The sequence below is a fragment of the Condylostylus longicornis genome, unplaced genomic scaffold (assembly GCF_029603195.1).
Source record: "Condylostylus longicornis isolate FDR11 unplaced genomic scaffold, ASM2960319v2 ptg000027l, whole genome shotgun sequence".
Taxonomy (NCBI): Eukaryota; Metazoa; Arthropoda; class Insecta; order Diptera; family Dolichopodidae; genus Condylostylus; species Condylostylus longicornis.
The window spans coordinates 5,386,229-5,413,057 of NW_026577996.1; the positions used below are offsets into that span (position 1 = coordinate 5,386,229).

General features: G+C 24.1%; 1 protein-coding gene across 1 annotated transcript in view; it reads left to right on the top strand.

Moving 5' to 3' along the window:
• Positions 1 to 229: 229 nt before the first annotated feature.
• The window catches only part of LOC129607509 (polycomb group protein Psc), a 34,572-nt gene continuing 7,972 nt past the window's right edge, over positions 230 to 26,829 (top strand). The window contains exons 1-3 of the mRNA XM_055518538.1: positions 230 to 608; positions 24,658 to 25,173; positions 26,104 to 26,640. Of these exons, the coding sequence (XP_055374513.1) occupies positions 24,681 to 25,173; positions 26,104 to 26,640 (1,030 nt within the window). The 5' untranslated portion in view covers positions 230 to 608; positions 24,658 to 24,680. The remainder of the gene's footprint in view (positions 609 to 24,657; positions 25,174 to 26,103; positions 26,641 to 26,829) is intronic.

The window sequence follows — 26,829 nt, forward strand, 5'->3', positions numbered from 1 at the left end:
AAAATTATTTTGAATTAGAATTTTTGTGTAAAAATAATTGTGAATTTGTAAAAAGAGAGAAAAAAAATTGTAATTATTTTTTTTTTTTTGGTTTTAAAATTAAATATATATTATATAACAGATTATTATGCAAAAAAAAAATTCATTTTGGAGAAAAAAAATAAAATAAAAAAGAGTAATTACTGTTTATAAAATAAAATAAAAAAAAAAACAGAAATTTGTTTAATTAACAAAATTCACACTCAAATATACATAAATATATATATAAATAAAAGATATACTCAAATATAACAATATTCGTATATGCATGTAAACTTAAACTTAATAAATCAAAAAAAGGAATATTGAAAGAGAGAACAAAAAGAGAATGCAAGAGAAAAAGAAAATTATAAGAAAAAAAATTTTTTTTTTAAAATTCTGTTTTATATAAACAAACAACAATAGGGTACTATTGAATAAACCTTCAAGTTTTTTTTTTTTTTTGATATAATGGATATTAAAATAAAAGTACAATACATACGCAAGGAAAACAATCAACAACCACATACACAAACTTAAATGGATTACAAAAAAAAGTTTTAACGAAGAGAATATCAACAAAAAAATTGGTAAGAGAAGTTTTATTTGAAAAAAAAAAAAACTCAACTTTTGATCAAAATATATTCAGAGATATTCTATTATATAAAATATAAAACATAGCACAATAGAACAGACAAAAAAAAACGAACATACCCAAGATTATATTTCATATACGCAACCTATATATATATACATAGATATAAATATATAACAATAAACCACCCATTGAATTTGACAGTATTATAAATTAAATTTTTTTTTTCGATTTTTTGTTTCTATATCTCTTTTTACTTTCCTTCCTTTTTTTATATTGCTTTATTTACCCTTCTTTTATATATTTTTTTTATTTATTCCCTTTTCATATAATATTCCTACTTTCGTGTAACTCACTAATAATACTGGTTCTTGTAATTTTTGCTTTGTTCTTCTGTTTCTTCTTTTATTTTGTAACTTTTATATACTGCCATTGCATACAATATTCTTCTACTTGCGTGTAAATTCTCCCTATGTTTTATTGAATCATATACCATTTATGCTGTTCTGTTATACTAAATTTTTATATTAAAAAATTACAATGTACAACAAAAATTTTGTATATTTATTGCTTCATTTTCATTTGAAATTTTCTCTTTCCTTTTAATCTTCTTCACATTGCTTTTTTCTATTTTTTTTTTTTTTTTATATTTTACACTTAAAAATATATAAGATAAATGCTTGCATATGTGTTTGTGTAATGCATTTTATGAGAATATTTTTCATACTGTCCAAAAATGATAAAACGAGAAATAGAGAGAGAGAGAGAGAGAGAGATAAAAGAAAAAAATAGATGAAAGAATATCAGAAAAACATATTACTGGTGCAATATAAATTTAGTAAAGAAATAAGAATATAAAGAACAAAGCAAAGAAAAAGAGAAGAAGAAATATGTAAATGAAAGAATATCGAAAAATTTTATGTGTATTTTTATCGTTTTTGAAATGTGGGAAGTAGTAGATATTTTTTTTTTTTTTGCTTTTCCTCTTTCGTTGGAAATTTATTTTTATTATTTTTTTGTTGTTATTAACTTCAAAACTTAACTGGTTATAAAAGCGTTGGTATAACACTTATATTCTGTATAACATATATTTATTTTTATTTTAATACAATTATATTTGAATGGATGTGTATTTTTAGATATTATATGAAATTTTTGATGAATAGTAAGTTGGGTAACGTATACATATTATATATGTATATGTTAATGGTTGTATACTTGGTTGTATATACTTGGTTGTGCAGTTTCAAATAAGCAGCTGTTACCAAAAAGATAAAAAAAAAAAAACTTGAAATTACTTAGTATACATAAGTATATGCCTACGTGCGATGTGTTTGTTAAATATGTTTGAAGAAGTGTGTTATACTTTTTTGTATTAAAAATATATTTGTAGCTACGTATATTCCATTTAGGGTTTAAAAGTGAATATGGGCATGAATATGTATATGCTATGTCACGGCATACTAAAAATACAGTCCATGATATCATTTATGATGTTGAAATCTATTGATATTATTGGTTTCATTCCGGGATGTTATAGAAGCATTTTTTAAAAGTAGAAGTTGAAGTTTCTCTGGTTGTTCCAAATGTATAACACTTTTGTATAACAGTTATAAAACGTATAAAACTTTAAATCTATTGCTCTTTCGTGTGTTAAATAATACTTGCGTGTATTTTAATTCCAATAAGCTCATATTTTTATAAAATTATAATTTTTTTTTGTAAAATTTGTAATTTTTATAATAATTACAACTTGTTTTTGTAAGTAAAGCTTTGTGCTGTGTCGTATGGAACATAAACCTCAAATTACATTTTGAGCTTCATTAAATGAAAAAAATTTTTTTTGAAAGAGCTGTCCAGTTGTTGCATTTCATTTAAAAAATTTTTTCGAATAGCATAGTACATAATTTGTAAATCGAAAACTTGTGGAAATTCTGTTATACAAAAATAATCCTTTCTACTGGAGTAGAAGTCTGTATTTTCTAAGTACCAACCTAATTTTTACATAGAGTTTGCGCTTGACATTTTTATATTTTTCTTTATTTAATATTTGCAATATCATTCATTAGTCAATTAGGAACGCATATAACACTACAGTTACAAATCAAAAAAAAAATTGTGCTGGAGCCGGAGCTCAATACCCTGAGGAATCAATTTTATTTAAACTTTGACAATATTATTTTCGATATTAAAGCCTAAATTTTATTGTACGTCATGACTCCTGATATCTATTATATACATATTCATACATACAATTATTTTTTGTATACAAAATTCTACAGTGAATTGTGTTTTGAAGTAAAAATAAAGTACATGTACATACCTACATACATATAAATATTTTATGTACATTACTTTTTATATTTATGTATACAATTGTATATATATATAAATTGAAACATATACATATACTTATACAATACCTCTTCATTCCATTATCTTGAATTTATTTCAGTTTAATAATATATGTATAACAGAAAAGAATAAAAAAAAACAAAATTAAAGTAAAAAAGAAAAGAAAAGGGAATTATGATTATAAATTTTTCTTCTCTTTTGCTTCTTCTACTACTTCGTGTCTTGTAGTCAGCCAGCCAGCCAGCGAGCCAGGCAGTCAGTCAGACCAGCTTGTTTTAACGTTTTCTGTTTTTTTTGAGACACTCAAGTCAGTAATGTTTTAACATTTCAGTAAGTCTTTTTAAGAAAACAAAAAAAGTGAGAAAAATATAAAAATAAAGAAAAGAGAAAAAAAAACATTAATTTTGTCTATTTTGTTTTAATTTTTTTTTGTTTATTTTTTCGAGACTTGTTTACTTATTTTAGTATTATAAATATTTGATGTTTTTTTCTCTTATATTGTGTTGGTTTTTTTTTTCTTAAAAAGTATACAAACAATATTATCAAATTTTTAATATCATTATTAAGTGATTTGAAAATTTTAAAAGTTAAAAAAGTTTTTATAATTATTGTAAATACTCGTATTAAACGTTAACGTAAAATGTTCCCGATTATATTCAAATGATTTTAGTTTGATCGTAAATATAATAATAATAAATAGTAGTAAATGATTACTAAATAAAGTAATAATTGTATAAGGAATTATTAAATAATTTGAAGAGTTCTGTTACTAGCAGTTCGACTTGGATCATGTCAAATTTATTACTATTTTGTAGAAATTAAAGTGAATAGAGGATTCTAAAATTTAATTGACTTTATAAATTATAACAGTTATAATAATACTAATGACGTTCATATACTTATAAGTATATAATACTAAATAAGTATTTACATATTGTCATAATGAATATCCGAAACCAAATGATACCATCATCAGTTTTAATTTAATAAAATGTTGGTTGTATAACAGTTTGTTTAGTGAAATTAAATTTTGAAATTATATTCGTGTTGTATTTTTTTTTTTTAATATTTTAATGTTCACATAAAAAATAAGTAATAAGGAGTTTATCTTTTTTAAATTTTTTCGGTTTCTAATTTTTTTTTTTTTGCGTTTTTGTTCTTGTTATTTATTGAAATTTAATACTACCAGACCAAATATACTAAGAGAATAAAATAAAATAGTAACGAAGAATTCAAAGTAGAAATGGATATATATACTTACTTACATACATATATAAAATTAATATATACCTACATATAATTATAAAAAAAAGGGAAACCATATAAAGCAGCAGCAGCAGCTACCCTATTTGGAACTCATTTCATGTTCAATATTTTGTTTTTTTTGTTACTTTTCCCTTTTTATTTTTATTCTTTCTTTCCTTTTCTTTTAAATATTTTTATTATAAATAAAAAGTGCATTTGTATGATATTTTTTTTTTTTGTGTTTGTGTGTACCTAAAATTTTTGTATTTGAATTTCCATTATAAAGTTTATATGTCTAACTAGAAATATTTTAAAAATTCTTTTTTTGTATTTATTATCATTAAGTATAATAAAAATGAGTAGAATTTAAAATTAATTTTATTGTGGAACATATAGAATTAAAGTTCTGTGCGTTTCCTTTAAAAGATTCTAATCTATAAAATATTTGGTGTGTTACAATATTTTGAAAATTTTATTATATGAGTTCAAAAAAATAAGGAATTAAAAAGTGAGGATTATTTGAATTAATATTAGAGCTACACATTTCATGAGAATCATCTAAAATGGATGGTAAGTTAAAATTAAAAATAAGAAAAGAAATTTTAATTGTCCTAATTAATTTTAATTTAAAATTAAAAGGTTAAGATTATGGTTTTTGACGCATAATCAAAGAATTGATAGAATAAGTGAATCGAATGGGAATTCTAAGATTTTAATAAAAAAATTACAATTAAAATAAGATTAATTAAGTAGCTTTGTGTTATACAACTAGCCATTTAAGGCCACATAACACTCATAAGAAAATTCAAGTATAACACATTAGGTATAGGAGTATAACTGTTAGACAGTTATATTAAATTAACCTATTATTGCTATACATTAACCAATGTAAAAAAAAATGTTTAAAAGTAATTTTTCGCAAGTTTTTACATCTTTCGTTTAAAAACTACCTCAGGCTACAAAAGAGTACTACATGACATTAAGAAACATAGTATAATTAATAAATCAAATATATTTACACTACGTAAATAATAAAATATTTTTAAATTCAATTAATTTTTTGCTAAATATTTAACTTAAATTTGCCGAATCGGTGAAAATTTCGAAAAATATTATACAAAAGTAAATTTTAAATTTTAATTTTGATATCAAACCTGTGCGAAATTGGAGTTTCTAAGAGTTTGAGTGAATCATGTGATAGAATATGTATGTAAGAATTTCCATTATTATTATTATTATTATTATTATAAAACCGAAACCGGTTTGAAAGTGAAAACTGGTCAAAAAGTGATAAGAAATAAAAAAAATTCATATTAAAATTCAATAATAAATTTTAATTTGAGGACCTTTAAGGTTTGCTATTCTTAAAATTTTGTGTCGAAGTGTTTTTTAAGTTCTTCTATGAATTTATTATACGAGTAACAAAAACAAAGTGAAAAATACGCTAGCATCGGAAATGGAAAAAATTAACACTACCACTAAGTGTGAGTTATGACTTTAAAGTTCAGTTGTGAATAGTGATGTGGTAGCACTAGAATTTTGGATGTATGTACTTGAAATACAAATTTAGAATTCAAAAAACTTTAAAAATTGTTTATTGTTATAATTTATGGGATCTTAAATTCTTATGTAATTCAAAAGAAATAGGCTATAATAAAATAAGTATAAGACCAATAATTTAAGCTCTAGTTAAAAATACAAAAACTTTCAAAATCACTACCTTTCCAAAATTATTACAAAAAAAAACAAGTAAACAACAAAATGATAATCAACAATTCAAGGGGATTTTTTACCACACAGAATTTTGTTTTTTTTTTTTTTACTTATACTTTTGTTATAATTTATTGTTATTTTCTATTTCGTTTGAACACATTATAACAAACACTATACATACTATTGTTATAATATACGTTATTGATATAAGAGCTACATAACAACTAGAGTGTAATCTTAACAACAAACCAAATAAAGAATAACTACATAAAAATATATACTTATATACAAATGAAAAATAATGTAAAAATATTAAAAAAAAATATTTTATTTTCTGTTATACTATAATATACTACTTCTTATATACAGTATATTTTAAATGCTTAAATGATTAATGTACTATAATATTGTCTACATATTGTATATTAATTATAATAAATACAAAAAATAAAAACGAAAAAAAAATTTTTTTTTAAAATCTGTTATATTTATACATAATTCTGTTATATACTTACACAATTTTTTTTCTATAAGTTAAGTAAGTATATATTTAAGCTTACTTTTAATATTTCATTAAAAATTCTTTATATATTAAATGGAGTAAATTTTAACTTATATACTCAACAACAAAAAATAATTTTATGTACCAGAAATTTTATTTGTGCTTTTGTTTTTTGTTTTCTTCTTTCTCGTTTCTTATTATATTTTAATATGTTTATCGCATATTCATTTACACATATTTTATTTTATCTTTTCTCAAACTTTATTTATTTGTTTTTATAATTATTTGTTCTTTTGTTATTTTTATATTATTTCTTTACATTACTTACATATTGTTTCTGTTATTCTACCAATTACTTATACTTTCTATTATCAACATTTTAATTTTGTTTTCCTTTTTTTACATATTATATTCTTTTTTAAAATTATCTGTTATAATCATTATTTCTGTTTATTCTTGCATTATTTTTTAGATTTACTTATGAAAATACATAATTTGTACATAATGTATACATATATAAATTTATGTAAATAATTCATACAGAATGCAATGACAAAAACGGGACCAAGTGTATAACATAATTTAATATATATACTTAATATAAAAGTTATTAAAATGCTTTATATTCTGCTTACACTATATTTGTATAATGTGTATATGGTATATTTATACCGTAAGGTATTGTAATATTAAATTTAATATTTAAATGTGAAATATTTTTTTTCTTATATATTGCACATATGTCGTTATATTTATATACACATGTATATACTCGTAATTGTATAAAACTTGCAATGTAGTATAAATATTGTAACAAAATAAAATGAAAAACAAAACTGAAAAGAACGCAAAAAACCTACATAAAGATTTGTATAACAGTATCATTAAAAAAGTAAATAAAGACCAATATAAAACATAGTATAACATAATTTTTACGAATCTAATAGTTACATATAGTATAACAGATATTTTTGTATAACAACTTTTTTTTAGCCTACTACTACAAGTGGTACAATATTGCAATAGTCTTGTTTTCTTTCTCTATACTTTTCGTTGTTCCAGAATTCTCTCATAATTTTATTTTTATTTTTATGTTTTTTTTTATTATTATATTTTTTTTTCTTTTATTTTAAAATTCTGTTCATGCTTTTTAACATTTTCAGTTTTATAATACCGAGACTTTTGTTTTTCATTGCATTAAAAAAAAAAAAAATTGTTATTCGTTTGTTTTTTTGTTTTTGGATTTATGTAGTTGTTATACTAGTATACCAGATTAAAATAACTGTATGTATGTGTGTATGTATTATGCATATAAATTTAGATATGTTGTATGTGATATAGTAAATGTTATTTTCGATAAGCATATTTTATACCTAGCTGTCATTTATATATTTGTAACGCCATCTACGTAGTTACGTACATATTTATAATATTTTGTGTATACTCTTACATATTTAAAAAAAAATTATTTTAACATTAATGTTTAAAATGAGAGAAAAAAACAGTAAGATAAAAAGAGGGTTTTTTCAAAAGTATAAATAGAAAAAAGAAAAAAAAACGATATCAAATAATAATCGACAAAAAAAGTGTGTGTATTTTAAACCTTTTTCCGGTATACTGAATATGACATTTATTTATAACAAAAATATGATGGAATATAATATACAACACTCGCATACATATATATACTCGTACGTATTTAGTTACATAGTTAAATTGAGCCATAGATAGCGTAATTTTGAGAATATAACAAATATGAAATAGAAATGTACGAACGTATAATAAATGAGTACATACATACATATATTTATTTATTGTTATATACATACAAAAACGGAAATACGTATATGTATATTTTTACGAAAATATTATTCAGTTTGCTTTTAAAATCATAAATGGAAATTAAATTTGGTAAAGGGCCCTTTTATATAAAATCTATTATATACAATAAGTATACCATATATTTATTATATTTATTTTTTATTGTTATTTTATAACAGAAAGAAACAAAAAAAAAAAAAAGTATCCAAAAAATATAAGAAAAAAGTGCTGATAAATTCGAATATTAATCATGAAGACAAAATAATGAAAAAGAAAAAAAAACGAAACAAACAATGAAATAGAAAACAATAAAAATATAACAAAAAAAAATATATAATATATAACATATAACATTATACAACAACAGCTATTCAAAAAATGGGTTCTTCTTGCATTTATAATAATATTTCCCAATAATATTGTACTTCGGTACATATATCTATATAAAGTGTTATACCGAACAATATACATATGTATATCTATTATTGAATGTTTGTTTGAATATGAGTTTAAAATTTCTTCCAAAATTTTCTGATATTTATTATTGCCTTATATTATTGTTATATTTTAAACTCATTATACGTTCAGCTTTTTGCATATGTCGGTATATTTGTTTTGTTATACTTTGTACTTTATCCTATTAAAAATAGTATAACATTTTCATAAAAATTATGTTATATTGAATACAAGTAAAGGCAAAAAAAAATAAAAAATGTATATATATATATATATATATATATATATTTTTTATTTTTGAAAATGAAGGAGGTTAATTTGAAAAATTTCATTATTTAACCCCTTCGCTTCCTACTACTTATGTGTTTGTACGTGTATAAAACTATTATAAATGTTTTTTCATATGCCTTTAGTTACTTAGCATACAAATTGTTAAAAATCTACCATATCATTAAATTTCGAGCAATTCTAAAGCTTATGAGAAGAAAATTGTAACTTTTATACATATATAAGTCCCGGATATTCTTATACAATTAAAGCAACATAGACAAGCAAGATAGTTATTTTTTGTACCTAATTTCACATATTATTTGACACTTTCATTTTTGGAAAATGTAAACCAGAGAAGAATAACATTTATATTTGTACTGAATCATCTTAAATTTAGAAGCCAGTTAATATCGGATTTAAAAAAAAATATTATTGTTGTTGATGTTTCGAATTTGTATAAGTATATGAAGTATTAGCCTTAACTTATTGAAGGAAACATAAAATTGTGATTTGGAAACATGTAGATTAAGTGATTGAGTCCTATTGAAATAGTTTCAATGTACCTGATTTTAAGGCGTTTATAGTCCCGTGGCCATTCTAAATTTTCTTAATTATTAAAAACATATAATTTCTACATAGGTTTACCATCAGCGTATTCGTGTAGGCTCGGGTTCGTTTTAGGCGTAAAATATGAAACAATGTCTCGTGCTCTGTATATCTGTACGACGGCCTTACTATTGTCAATTATACATTTTAATATAAATTTAAGTAGTTTGGCTCAACTTACTTAATATTCGTTTATGTAATAAACTAATTCAAATACAAAATATACCTTTACGCAACTGTCGTAAGTACTTCACGAAAGTTACTTATGATAAATAATTGCATGAGATCATTGTAAATTCAACGGAAGAGTGAAATTTATTTAAAAAATAGCACCCTACCACAAGTATCAAGAGATAAGAATGTCGCAAGTATTTCACTCTAAGATGTATTACTTACGACTTTATAAGATTTGCTATACTTGCGATATCATCGTTCGACTAATTACACAATAAACAAAGTCTATTGCACGATTTGTAAAATCTGCAAATTATTTTAGTATTATAGGGCGATTGATATTTCCCCGGTTTGGGATTCGGGCCATCAAATATTAGTACAATGTTGAATACTAACTGCGAAAAACAAAATTGCTTAATTCATTTTAAAAGACGCGCCTTTAATTACTTATAAAGTAACCCGAAACTTGACAAACACTTTAGAATTTGAAAATTACTTGAAAATGTTGTCCAACAAATAAACCAAAAGTTAGTAGTAGTAGTAGTAACGTTTGTATTATATTGCTTATTTGTGAATTAGTTTCTTCTTATTCCTTGTTGGATTTTATATTCACTCTACTTATACCTTAATAAAATGAAATGCTTAAGTAATTGTCTGTGAAGTATATTTGGTTGTGAATTGTGTGGCATTGTTTTTAATGAGGTTGAAGTGTAATCTGTTGTTTTTCTCCGAATCTATTTTGTTGCTGTTCTTAATTTTTATCTTCAATACCTCAAAGGACAAGTTTTATTTTATTTTTTAATTACATAAATTTATAATTTTCTTTTGAAAAAAGTACCATGATAACCCCAATAGTAATAAAATTGAAACAACAAAAGAATATACGCATTGCATTTCCAGACACACACCGAACAGCAAATTATACTATCCTTTTTTTATTTTATCCTTTATTTTGTCAATTTTATTATTTCTTGTTTCTTTATTTTGTTTTCTGCTTTGCGCCAATTTTTTTTTTAACCACAAAATTTTGGTTGGACCCATGTTTGTTTTATCTCTAGAAACCTTGTATTAATCTTATAATATCTAGGTTTTTCGAATTATAATTTTATTTTAATTTTTAAAAGTGTAATTTTAAAAGTGCTCCAAAGTGTAATTTAGTTCGTAAAAATGTTCAATTTAATTTTGGGAACTGTAACAATTGATGATACCTTAATTGAGTTTGCTTATATTACGACACATCTAGCCCTACTATGAAGAGAAACGGTGATAAAAAAAAGTCTTGCCTGATACCCGACGCTATTTGAATAGCCTTGCTTAGCTGATAGTCGTGTGAAACCCTGTCCTTGCGTAAATATCCCAAAAACAGATGTTTATATGTGATTTCAAGATCAACACCAAGAAAACTAAATGTATGAAATGGAACACAATGATTAAGACACCCCCTTAAACTAGCCGATAGCAATGTTGAAAACATACCCCAATTCAACTACCTGGAAAGCATCCTGGCATTCGATTGAGGAACGAATAACAACATAAACTAAAGATTGTCGAATGAAAGGACAGCCTTTGGTCCGATCATAGCCCGTATGGAAATCGTCCCACTTGACAAAGAGCACCAAGATCAGAATATTCAATGCCTTTGTAAAATCGGGACTACTTCACGGCTGAAAGACATGACTGGAGGATAAAGCGTACATCAATAAGACGTAGGTATATATAAGCAAACGTCTATGGGTAATATGTGGAATATCCTTAGTTGGTTAATATGTTCAGAACAATAACAAACAATGAATTATGAACGATTAAGTACCAGAATCCTATAAATGTGGCTATAAAAAGAAGGTGGAGATGATCACTGCCTGGCCAAATAGGCATGTATTAGATTGTTACCTACATAGGAAAAGAGAGGTGGATAGATACCGTAACACGTGACGAACCACGCTTAAGGAGATCAAATCGAATAGAAAATGCTGTTCAGAAATAAAGTGTCGAGTCCAAAACAGAGTGCGAGTCAGAAAATTTATTGAAGTTTTATATACCCAATGGGAATTAGAAAAAAGAAAAAAAATGTTCTTAAATGTAACTTGTAGGGGGGCACTTGTAGGGGTATGAATATGGGTTAATCGAACCTCTCAACCAACTTTATACAATATAAAGCGTATTAAACTAGTCATACCCAATACTAGGGAAGGCGTTAGTGTACGTTCAATCTACATATGTACATGCATAGCAGTATTTTTTCGCAATGCTTTGAAAGAAAACTAGGAACGCTGAAGCACAAAAGAAGACGAATACAGAGGATTTCCGGTACAAGTACGTCTCACTTCAATCGAGTAGATATCACAATCAATTACCTCTTTTGCATTCTACCTTTTGAGATTACTAAAATTCCACTCAGTCTATCGCACTCTATAATATTTTGATTGTTCTACTTTTGCTAGGGTACTTTTCATAACATTTCACCCCACTTTTCATATTTTTTTTTCTCGATTCAGTGTCCGAATCGACACCAATGTGACACATTATTTTTAAATATCAATATTATCTACACCAGCTTGTTTTGTGTGCTAAACAGTACAGTGTCCTCTATTTACCGAAATCACACGATTTGCGTCTCAAAAGTAATCAAGTAATAGTATTTTGGAACACTTTTTATTGTTGTTTAAATTCTTTTGAATTGTTTTGTGTTGTGACTACTTTTAAGGACTTAGTTGGCATTTTATGTGTTGGAGGTCCCACTCCTTTTTTTTCGTTACGTCTCATTGTGTGAATGGGTAAGTAAGACAATGTTAATCTAATTGACTATGTTGTTTTCTGTAATCGAACTATTTGATTACAATCACGATTTGTCGTTTAATAATAGTTGTTTAATAAATATTGTAGTCTATGTAAAGCTGTCTATCCCAACCAAATCGCGGTCATCAACATCCAAATCTTTTATTACCATGATCAAATACGTAATACACACAAGTTAAGCTACATATGTATGTTAGCACTCCATACAAATCTTTAAATGAATTTCCACTCCTCTGTATATAGTTCTTCGTTTAAATTAAATTTGCGACTCCAAACTGTTTCGAGGACAATTGAGTTCCACAAATATTTTATGTTCAAGGATTTAAACTTAAAAGCAACAACGTACTTTCGCATTTTCAAAAAATTTTGAAATAGAAAAATATTAGATTTAAGTCTCCCTTTTATTTTCGAATTCATGATATCGGGAAGAAGCAGTAGTCTCGTCTTTTCTTCCCAAGAAAAAATATGTGAAAAATTTTCATTGGATCAAATTTGACTTGAGCGCTTTGGACGCTAATTTTGTTACGCCACAGCAAATGTTTATTTTAAAAAACTGTCATTCATTTGAGATGAAGAGAAGAAAAAAAATACCTTCACACATCATCAGTCTTAACCCCTAAGAAAATTTGAAAGAGAAAAAAAATTTTTATTGTATTTGTTGTGTTTTTTTTTTTTACTGTTCCTCATTTTTACCCCGATTTAAAATATTATTAATTTGTTCCTTTCAAATAATTGTTATTTAAAAAAGAGAAAAAAAAATTAAAAAAAGAAATAAAAAATTGAATTTTTTTTTTTTTTTTTTTGCAATAACCATACACAAATTTAGCGTATCATATTCCAATATATTTCATTGAATACACCATTATTTTATTTTTGTTGCTGTTTCCATAACATTTAATACATCATTATTATAATCATCACTGCCATCATTTCTATCATCATCATTGTCATCATTTTCATCATAATAATCACTATTATCATCATCGTCATCATCGTCACAAATGTGTATGAAATTTTGATGTTTAATACATTTATAATTTCATATAGTGAACTGGTATCAATAAAAATTCTACAGTAAAGATCAAAATAATCAGAGCATGCTCACTAGAAATTTTCAAATTGTCAATATTTTGGTAATAACATTAAGAATTTGGATGTAAGTAAATTTTTTAAATAAGTGATTTGGATCAAAGTTCGTCCACTATAAAAGTTTTAGTTGAAAGTTGTTGTGATGTCGGCAAGTATATGTCACAAAGTAGTCTCTTATATTACGAATTTCTGTCATTATAAACAAATAAAAAATTACAGGGTTGCGCGGGGGCTAAAATCGAGACACAATTAACAAACATTTATGCATTGAGACTGGAATCGGTTTTAAAATTGAAAAACGATTAAGTTATAAAGCGAGCTGTTGACTTTAGGTTGAGTTAAGCTGGATAAGTAAAGTGGATAATGTTATATAAAATGATAAACATTTCATTTATAACATTATGACAAGTTCACCATGTTATACCAAAGCAAAGCGAATGTCTCTGTATTGTAAGGAGAATATTGTTATTAAGAAGATTGACGGGGGTTACAAAGAGGGGAGTAAAAAGAGCGAAACGAAATAAGGCTTTTGTAAAATCCTTATATTCCTGGACAAAGAAGTTGACAAAGGGGAAAAAAAAGAATATACCGTTGATGATGATGATGATGATGATGATGATGATAATGCTATAATTCCTTACAAAGCTCAACTTACTCTTCATATCGTTGCTTGTTTCTTTAAAACTCAAAAGTGTAAAGAGAGGAAAATTTAATGTGAAATACGGTTGTGAGATAATAAACAAATTTTCCCTCATAACTAATCATAATCATAAGTAATAATTCAAAAATCCAAAATATCTGTTTGAATATTTTTGCTGTGGAGTGTATTTGCATGAACTTAGGTATAATAATGTTATGTTATATGTTATAAGCATAAAGCATTAGAGTTAATTATGCTTTCGTTTTAAAAAAAAATAAAAAGACAAAAAAAAGAGCTGTTGTTCTTATTATTGTTTTTTTTTTCTTTTTTTTTAATTTTTTGAGTAACAAGACAGCTGTTTTAGGCGTCCCGCGCTCAATTTATCTCAAGAAAATGTTTATATACAATTGTACATGTATAAAATATAATATAATAGTATAGTGTACCCTTGTGTATTCGTAATACTGTTCGTGTTCATATATCTTGTATATTGTATATATGTGTGTATATTCAAAATCTATTTATAAATACGTATGAACGCATTTGTATGTACAGTGTGTGTGTTAAATTTTTCTTTTTTATCCTCCTTTTTTTTTTTTTTTTTTACTTTTGTTATTCATTCAAAAAATTTTCTATAGTTTTTATGATACGTATTCAGATATTGTCGTACCTACATTTTGTACATAACTAGTGTACCCAACCGTACTGGAATTTATTTTCATATCAAAGATTCTTGTTGTTAATTTGTTGTTTTCATATATAAATTTCAGTAAGATGGCAATCTTGTATTATACTTGTACTCTGTGTATTTCATATTCTTAGTATTTTATTATTATTATTGTTGTTGTTATTGTTAGCAGTGAGTGTTGCTCTGCTGCATTTTGGTTTCTATTTAAAAATACAAAAAATTTTTTTTTAAATTTTTTGTCCTCTTGAATAATGGATTTTGTTTTTACTTAAAAACTTTTTTTTTCTCTTCTTAAAAATTACATGAAACCTTCATAGCTTAGTTTTAGAATACTTATATACTTAAAAAGTGTATGTTTTTATATGCAAAAGTATAATGTTAATGTATAGGTGAATAAGTACGTAAATGACAGAATGGACTTGCTAAGATATTATGACAGTATATATGCTACAATCAACAACAATAATAATATATATATATATATATAGATTTATACACAATACATTAAAGTATTACGACGTAGTTCGTATGATTATGCTTCCAATACATAAGAAAAATCAACAATCGACGGGATATAAATTGTAGCTATCTCAATATTTATGTATACGTATATATATACATATATATATCCAATATGTAAATAATTTTGTACTTAGATTATGCTACGGGAAACATAGTCTTTGAAAGTAAATATTTTTATATAAGTATTTTGTTATATTTTATAGTATAGTTATGTTTTTATGCTGATACATAAAAAAAAAAATGGATGTTTAGGTTGAATCACTGAAAAAAATCTTGTTTTATCGGATGAAATGTAAAAATATTATATTCGAAGTTTTGTTTTTATTTAATATAGTACTATTCGGATATATGGAATCAAAGATTTATGTGTTATAGCGTATTTTGTAAAAGTTCCCCTAAAATAATCATTAAATCAGTGTTATACTTATAGTTTTAAAATTAAAATATCTTATGACTTTATATTTAAAATATAATTTGAATGTTAGTTGAAAACCTCCATAAATTTTGTTCGAAGACCTTTCACAAATCGACGGTGCTGTAAGGCTTTATGGCTCGGAATGTAATAACAAGAATCTTAGAATTTTGTGCTAACAATCTCGCAAGATCTTAAGTTAAAAGTAACGGAAAACTGAATTTCAAATATTATTATTAATGGAAATGGTTAGGAAATTTTATTTCTATTGCCAAAATTTCACAGTTCTCCAAAATCTCTTTATAAAACAATTTTATATTTAAACATATGATTCATAATAATAAATCATATTTAATTTTCTGAGATATGAACCATAACTAATATATCTAATATATCTCAGATAACAATCTTTTGTATAACAATAAGTACTCATTGAAAATTGCATCTATACACATCAAAATTTTGACAGTTGTGGAATAAGTATACAAAAACTTGACATTGTTCATTATAAAATAATTCTACTGTATAACTTTTGTTATGAATATAAAATAAAATACTTAAGTATATATATATGCATATTGGTATATATATATATATATATATATATATATATATATATATATATATATATGATGATGGTACTTTTAATGTATACAAATATACCAAAAATTTATTGGAATAGCTTTTTTTTTAAAGATTTTCCTTTTGGGTTTTAAGAGTTAAAATATATTTCATGTTTTTCGAATTCATTTCATGTTTATTTTTTTTGCTTTTATTTTTTGCTTTTATTATTTTGTTATATATATATATATATATATATATACATTTACATAAATATAAATTGATATATATCCTTCTTTTAATGTAATATTTTTTAACAGAAAATATAAAAGAAATATTGAAATTTTACAATTTATTTTTTCTTTCTTTCTTTCTCTTATATTTCGTATATAAGTTAGAGAAATCCTTTTTTCTATGTATTGTGTATTTATTTTGTGTTTTATATGTTTGCATTTGTGTTTAAAATTTCATATAGCAGTACAAAATGTTCAATATATAGTTAAAAATGCTATAAGCATAATAACTATACTTTGTATATATATACTTATTCAAACTAATATACGTTATATTATAAAAATATATTTTAGGTATAAGATTATGTATGTACATAAGTGTATAAAATATAATATTAATATATATATATATATGTATATATATATATATGTATATATATATATAAGTATATAAGTAATAATAATTTATAGATAAATTCAGAATATTTGATTACGATAGTAGATATTATTTTTTTTATGTACATAAGTATACATAATTATATTGATGGTTGAATTGAATTCAGTTAAGTCGGTAACTTTAATAAGATATGCAATTTTCCTTTGAGTGTTATTCCATTATATTTATTTTTGTTTTTTCTTTTTCTCTCATATCATTCTGTATATATACAACAGTCTAAAATAATATCATGTTTTAGAATGAATTTCCTTCTTATACTTATATGATTTAGTTTATTTCTGAGCATATATATATATATGGTATATATATAAGTATATAACATGAATTGAGTGTAATATACAGTAATATTGTATAATTATATAACAATAAATATGAAGTAAAAGGAAATATTATAAGCTGGGAGCTGATATAATCTACTTATACATATATGTACTCTTATATAAGGGAACGTAATATAATATATGAGAATGAATCAACATAATCTATATATATGTCAGTATATATGTATATTATATATATAAATAAATGAGTAACTATAGAGTATATTAATGTTATGTAAGTAGAAATGAATGTACAAAAAGTGTATACGCTTAACTCAAAACTCATATTAAATTTTTTTTTAAATTTATTAACATAGGTAATAAGTATAAGCAGTTGATTTTTTTCTTGTTGTTGCCGGTAAATTTTACATTATCATCCGTCTTAAATGAATTATATATACTTACATATGCATATGTGTACATAAAATACAGAATCTCACTAATAAGGCAGAACAAAACCAAAATTGTAGTCAGTGTTTTCAGTAATCCCAAATTTTTTTCGTTGTCCCGCAATCTTATTGCAATCTTTTAAAAATTTCAATGATTAACGCGAATATTTTTTTAATTTATGTTCATTTTATTTATTTGTAATTAATATTATGAAATATAGCTATTATTTATTTTATAAGAATATTATAATTCAAGTCGAATTTATCGAGAATTTTAACTACAAATCTATTTAATTTATTTAAAATACACGGAAATTTTAGAATATAGAGAACATTATTTTTGTTAATGTATTTGCAATTATAGTGATAAAAATTGATCCCATTGACGTGATTATTAAATAACTCTAAGTACATATATGTATGTGTTTGTTCGAATTTATGTAAGATTTTAAAATATTAGATGCCTATACTTCGTATAACAATTTGGAAATTCCAAAATTTATTGAACTTTGTGGAACACAAAATAAAGTGTGACCGTCCTGCAACAGTATAATTAATAGTGCACAAACTATAACAATATACGAATCTTTGATAAAAGTATAATTTAGTGGTAGAATTTTCAATATTACCAATAAATTTTATCGAAATTGTGAAGATACCATTGGTTTCCTTCGTTGAGCATAGTTGACAGTAGGGAAGCTCATTAAACAATGAGTTTGTTTTATTCTCTATTCTTAGCTTATACTTTCTAAACATTATAACTTAATTAATGTACAATAAGTATACAACCACATACCAAAATATATCGAAATAAAATGTGAACACCAAACTTCACCATAGAAAAGAAAACTGAATAAACACAAAAATAATTTCAGAATTTTTAATACAAGTCAACACTATTGCTTTTACTTTATACTTATAATTGTGTATATTGTGGTTTTTAAGTAAATAAGTTCTTATGTAAATAACACACATGTCGTAATAATTATCCTTATTTTATTTTTATTGTTATATTCTTTTATACTAAGTATATAATTTACTAAACTCCTTTAGGAAGTTTTATACAAAAAAAAACTAATTATATTTTTGACAGGTTATCAAAGAAAAAAAAACACGTACATAATTTATAACAGGCTAAATAAATATTATACAAATTTTATATCTGTTATATTCTCATTGTTATTATTTTATCAATTATCATTTCGATTTCGAATGTTCTTTTAACTAGTTAGTACTTAGAGTTATTTGTTATATTGAATATTGTGCAATAATTTGAAAATGAATCACGCACTATTTATTCCAGTTTTTTATTTAATTTTGACATTTTTGAAATATTAAAAGCAAATTCGTGAAAGTCTTACAATCTAGAATTTAATTTTAGGTTAATGATTAATAGAGTGTTGTTAATTAATAAATAATGATTTAAGAAATATATGTTGTTTTGTTATACTCAACTGTTCTGTTATACTCAATTAAGAGACCATAATCAAAATGTCAATTAAATCTTGAAAATATTTATCTAGAAATTAGACCGAAATTTTGTGTGACCGCTTCTGACCAAGAAAATCTTAAGCCAGTCACCCTATAACCATGAAATTTTTGAAAAATCTTAGAAAAATCTCGCAATTGTTGAAAAAACATATAAGTCGGTTGGTTCCAAAGTTTTAAGGGGGTCATGTTATATTAAAATTGAAATTAAAAAAATGTCATCCGGAATATTGTTGAAAAGATTAACGTAAAATTAACAAATTTTGTTCCTAGCGATTTTTAAGAAACCAGTTCTTCTGAGGCTCCAAATCCCAATAAATGGATTCAGAAAAAAAAATATGGTTTAATTCACGTAACATACATATTTTTTTTAACTTACATTCGATAGATTATAGTACGTTTAATGAGAAATTTATCAAGAAACCACCCGTGATCGCGGTAGAGAGGTGTTAAAACCACCGGAAGCCCGTTTCTTTCTCATTTCGAATTGAAACAAGTATACCCAATGAAATTTTCAAATTGGTGTATATATGACGGTAATTTGCAACAAATTTCATATTTATTCTCATGTTTCGAATGTTTTTAATTAAAATATTCGAATTCGAATGAAATTCATAATACTTACTTAATTTTCATTCGAAATTCAAAAACGTATAATGAATATTTTTTTATTGTCAGAATCTATTCCGTTTATAACATCAAATATAATTTGACTGTATAATAGACCGATATATACTTATAGAATAAGTATTTGTTATGTATACGTATTCGTTATATTTTTGTGTATTGTACTTATTTTTCATTTTCGTACCGTGTTCCTTTCTTTCGGATGTCTTTTTTTTTTTTCTGTTTTGTGTACCCCATGGATTCAAAAATCCAATTTTTTCCCTTTTTTTTCTTTCTTTTTCTTATTATTTTTCTTCAAAAACATTTTAACATGATAATAACCATATCTATATATCTATATGAGCTCTAATATAGACTATGAGAGATGACAGAACTATAGTACATTTTACTTCTTCGGGTATATTTTTTTCTTTAAGTCTTCAAGCAAGCAAGCAATATAACTAAGAACTATAAATATTTCCAAAGGAACGGTAGATGAGAATTGAATAATTTTCGTCTTAACAAGAGAAGAAAACGAAAAAATAAAAAAGTGGTAGTTACTCTGGCTGTTGTATGACGAAGACTTATCGTCAGGGATAAAGAATCTTCTGTTTTGTTGTTGTAATTTATTATTACAAAAGAAGAATGTTTTGTTTTTCTTGTTTTTTTTTTTTTTTACTGTAAAGGAGGTATTTAATTTTATTAAAAAAGAAAAAAAAAGCAGAGGATATCCAGGAGTAAAAACGGAATTTTTGTTCTGTTTTCCTTCGTTTCTTTATGATTTTTTTTTTTAATTTTGTGTTAAAAATGCCTTTTTTATACTCAGCATTTTCGTTTCTTGAAAGCAACAGTGGAATTTTTTATTGTTTTGGTTTTTATTTCTTTAAAAAAAGAAAAATTAAAAAAATAAGCAAATATGACATTTTAGAAATTGTATGTCGTTAGTGGAATATGCGTATTATAATGTATAAATGTATATATATATGTATATCTCCAGGCAGGTATGTAAAATACACGATAAACGATTTCATACTTATTACGAAAATTATAGTTTGTACATAATAATGTACTTATACATATATATAAAATATGTACAAATTGTAATATTATTAATGTTTCGCCATCTTTTGACAAAAACTTTCAACAGTATAATATTTAATTCGAATATGACGTTCGAAATTTCTCATATGATGTGATTTCTTCTCTCTTAATCCTACATGTGAGTTGATTACATTTTAAACTTCTACGCTTGATGAATATTCAAATTTTAAGAATTCAAAACCATAGTAACGAAACTCGAATGAAATTTCAGTTTAGAGTTCGTTCCGGTTCATATCTTTTTCTTAAATTCAGGCTGAATTTTTGATTGCAATTGTATCCGTTAAGCTAATACACATGTATTCATATTTAAATTTTTTTTTTTTTTTTAATATGCATTTACCTCAATAATTTTCATTAAAGTTTTTAAGTTTTCTCTCAAAAGAAAAAAAGTTACAATACATGGAGCAGCTTCCTTTGGAGGAAGAATCAGAAAATATTCTACTTTCAATAGATTTTTTTTCCAAAGTATGATAATCTAAATCATTCAGAAACATTGTAAATCAATCAGAAACTGAATCCGAATTTCATATTTTAACCTCTAAATTTCATTCTATCTAGCCTATATTACCACATACAAGTTCCAGAGGGCTAAATCCTGTAAATCACTTGTGAAAATGTAGCGTTTTCCAAGAAAAAGGGTTGTTTTTTATCTTAACTGTAAAAGCAAATATTAAAGAAATTTCAGTTAATCCTCAATTGCATGTGCTCCCTTTTGTTTACAGAATGAAAATATACTTTGACTCTTAATATTCTGTTGTGCTTCTCTCTACTGTGAGTTTAACTCAGATCACGCGAGCGTATACTGAGATGTCACTTTCCTTTTTGCACAATTCTTTGCTACAATTTTCTTTCGACTTCGATTCCGCAGCTGTACGATAAGATTTCTTCATAACGCTGTTGTTCTAAAAGTTTCTTTTCCTATTGATACTTTAGAAAGTTTCTTCATTATTCCGACCACAATAATTTTCTAATCATAGAGTCATTCTGCAAATGCGATGTTTTTTTATCGATATGAAGACCATTTGCGCAATTTTTTTTACGTAATAAAATTTTGAAATATGTATCACTTAACATGTAGTAAAATAACTATATTTAATTACATTTAACATCATTTATATATAGAAAAAAAAAATACATTTTGTTTTTGTTTTTGACAAAACAATTTGGCGGTCTGATCAAAACAAACTATCGTAATATTATGATGTATATGTGAATGACTGGCATAAATAATCACAAATTAAAAAAAAAGTTGAAGAGATTACGTGAAATTTGTACAATTATTGGCTATATTGTGCCATACATAGATTGTATATGTAGTAAGCTTTCATTTCATTCACATATCGAAAATGACCCGCTCTTTTATGTTAATCAAAAACTTATGCAAGTAAATGTACATATAGATTTTTTTTTTTTGCCTTCTCTTCATTATATTGCAAAAATTCAAAGGAAAGCGAATTCCAAATAATTATATTCTAATAATATTAACAAATACCTATACATTTATATTATGTATATATACTTATCTATGTTTAGTTGAAATTAGTTAAGAACTTTGATAAAGTCTAGACAACAACATGCTATATATGAAACTATATAAAATAGGTATATATATTCAGTTGCAATTTCTAAAAAGAAACGCAATTTTATTGCAAATCACAAAAGAATATTTAAGTAGTACTTAAATAAATTGCCGGTGTTCTTGTAACACTTCGATAGTAAACGTCCGATTATATGCACGTACGTATTACAATTCTATTGTATAGAAATGGTGTTAATTTATAAAATTCGCAAATATTTATAGCTACTGTACCTTAGTATTCATACAATTAATGTTACTGTTTGCAAATCTTATAGGGTAGATTCTTAAAATAGAATGAAATTTCGCTATAATCAGAAAATTATAAAAAAAAAATATGTTACTGTTTTGGATGAAAATAGAATTTTAATTTGTCGAGGTCAAATATCGTTATTGCTACTTCGGTCGGACGCGCATGTGATTCTAGTTATTCCAATATTTAACCAGACTGTGGAGTGTTCTGCTGCCGAAGAAGCACATCCCCACAATTCTTTTTCAACTGTCTAAATATACGTAGTTCAATTTCTGTGGATACATGAAGCATAGTGCATTTATCTACTAAAATAGAACAAAAGATCAGAAATCCATTAGAGTCTGGTTCAAATTTAATCACTTTCTTAACTATTTCAATTTTAATAAAATGATTTTTGTATAACATTTTGTTGTAATTTTAAGATATTTAAAGTTAGTTTGAAAAATTTCAATACTTAATACTTAAACTAGTGGTCAACTTCGTATATTTCATTTTCAAATACTTATACCCATTTCAAAAAAGTAGAAATTTAAAATTATAACATTATAACTTTAATAAAAATATACGTGAACAAAATTTTTTAATCATAATGTTTACCCAACTATCACAAATTATTTCATTCTAATGCGGTATTTGATGTTTTTGTTTTGCGGACTCCCTTTTACCGTAAAGTCCTTTAATATATATATAGATAATTTCCAAAAAAAAAAAAGAACGGCATGATAACATAAATAAAAATATTTAGGTATATAGACATGGGTATGTTGACACTAAATAAATACTGGTTTCATTCTCTTTTCCCCCACTCCTTCGAAATTCTATTTTTAAATTAAATAAAAAATATAATATGCTCTTTAAAAGAGTACATACAAAAATTCAATGCTTACAACAAATTTGTTGTTTACTCATCTAAATTTTATATACAGAGTGATTTTCTTTTCAGTTTGTGCTTTCATGTTTTTTCTTATTTTTCGTAATAGCTGTCAATAACAAGTAGACTGCCGCCCGAGCGACATGCCCAATTTATTGCACTATGTTTTGTAAATAGTTTAATTAATTAATTAGACTATTGATGGTACAGATGAAACTATTGACGATACAGATTAAACGAAATGTGCTTTCGATATCTAACACCAGATATCTCTAAAAGTCTTCGAATGAATCTTCTTATATGGTTGTCGTAAACTTCACATTTCCGTTCATTCATCGTTTGAAATAAAAATTACTTGCAAATTTACAGTTTTCTTTTCTTTTTTTTAATTAATTCTTTATTCATTATAGTGTTCATCTTCATTTATTAGTCATATGCGTCAAGTATATTCTGTTTAAAAATAATTTGTCAACAAATTAGTCATTGTGCGTATTTGCAAATATAAATGTATTTTGTGTGTTCATCACTCAATTTAATTTTATTTGTTCATCAGTTTATTACATATTAGAAAAAGAATTTGAAAAACTTCTCAATTTGGTAATACTTGTTCAAAACAACATATATGTACATGTATTTGTAAATTTTAAAACTTGTGATGCGAGTAATTGTCAAGATTTAAAGGCAAACGTCTGTTAGTTACTAACACGCCAAAAAATGTTTGTGCTTACTTAATTCCGCCGTAATCTTTGAGATCAGGAAATAGATATTTCCATTTTAGAAAAATCAAAACGAAATACTAATAAAATTTCAATAAATATAGAAATAGAAAATAAATTTAAAATTACTCCTATTTTACATTTAGATAATTTTTAATATTTTTTATTTTTTTCTTACTTACAGATCTTATTTCCTTTCTTTAAGTTATGGTACCATCTCCATTACCTGGAATTTCGCCAATAATGGCATCATTATCACCACAAACAACATCACAACATAATTTTCATAATCGACAGCAGCAGCAACAACAACAGCAGCAACAACAACACCATCAACAAAATTTGCAAACATTACAGCAAAATCAACAACAGCGAGAACAACAACAATCACAAACAAAAACAATACCAAGTACAAGTCAACGAAATTTATCTATAAATGGTGTAGCACAAATGACACCATCACAAAATGGTATAACACGAAATGAACATTTACAACAACAACAGCAACATCGAAATTCTTTACATAGTAAGGATATTACATCTTCAAAAGCAATAACAAATAACAATAAGAGTAATAATAAAAATAATAATAAAAATAATAATAGCAATAATAATAGTTTTATTCAAAAATCAACAATTAATTCAACAATGTCAACAAAATTGACAACACCAATATTACCACCAAAATTATTCAATATTGGTTTAAATAAATTTGAAACAATGAAAAGTTTTCCTAATTTATTTTCTAATAATAATAACAGTAATAGTAATAATAATAATAAAAGTAACAGTAATAATAATAATTTAAACAATATTAATAACAATAATAAGAATAATACTATGAGTAACAGTAATAATAATAACAACAATAATATTAGTAGCAGTAATAGTAATAATAATAATCCCAACAGTAACAATAATCTTAACCAAAATAATAACGATAGTAACAGTAATTTTAACAGTAACTATAATAATATTTTCAATAACAATAATAATAATGCGATCAATAATTTCAATCAAAATAATAAAAATAATGAAAATTTTTCAAAAGTGAATTCAACCTGTGATAAAAATAGTAATAAAAATAATAATGAACAATATATTAAACAACAAATAAATAATAACAACATCAACGGTAATAATAACAATAATAATAGTAATAACAATAATAGTAATCACAATAATATTAATAATACCAATAATAATAATACTGGTGATAATCATAATTTTAGTATGAATAATAGTAATAATTGTGTCGCAAATAATAAAATTAATGATAATAATAATTGCGACAATACAGTGAATATTAAATTAGAACAATGTGAAAAGATGAAATTGCAAAATAACGAAAATAAAGAATTATTAAATTCTAATGAAACAACAAAAATGCATAATAATAATTGTAATAATAATAAAAATAATAGTAATAATAATAGTAATAATAATAATAATAACAACAACAACGATAATATTAGTAAAAATAACAATAATAGCAATAATAATAGCAATAATAGTAACAATAATAGTAATAATAATAATAACAATAATAATAACAATAACAGTAATAACGATAACAATAACGATAATAATGGTAGCAATAATAGTAATAATTATAACAGTAATTGTAATAATAACAATAATAATAATAATAATAGTAATAAAAATGACAATAACAAAAATGATAATTACAATAATAATAACAATAACAACAGTAAAAATAATAATAACAACAGTAATAGTAATGATAACAACAAAAATAATAATAATAATGAAATTAATAGTGATACCAGTAATAACAGTAATAACAGTAATAACAATAATAATAGTAATAATAATAATAATAATAAAAATATCGAAATAAATAATTTAGATAGTAAAAGTATAATAACAAATTTTAAAATAAAAAATGGTAGTGATAATAGACGTAGGAAAAGTGTTAATCAAGACAATCAAAAAAATAATTTAAATACAAATGAAACAACAAATAATAATAACAGTAACAATGATGATAGTGTTACAACAACAACAACAACAACAAAAACTGAAAGATATGATGGTTCAAAGAAACGTGAAATTTTATTAAAAAATTTAAATCTTCATATTGTTTGTAATTTATGTAAAGGATATTTAATTGATGCTACAACAATTGTAGAATGTTTACATTCATGTAAGTTTAATGTAATGGTTTTAATTATTTGATTTAATTTAGATATTATGTGTATGTACGCAATTTCATATTGGTTTAGTAAAAATGTATAAATGAAAATTATATAGATTTAAATCTCCTACTATCGTCACACAATTCGGATTATTAATTCGGATATCAGTTATTCGGATATATCGTTAAATTCGGATT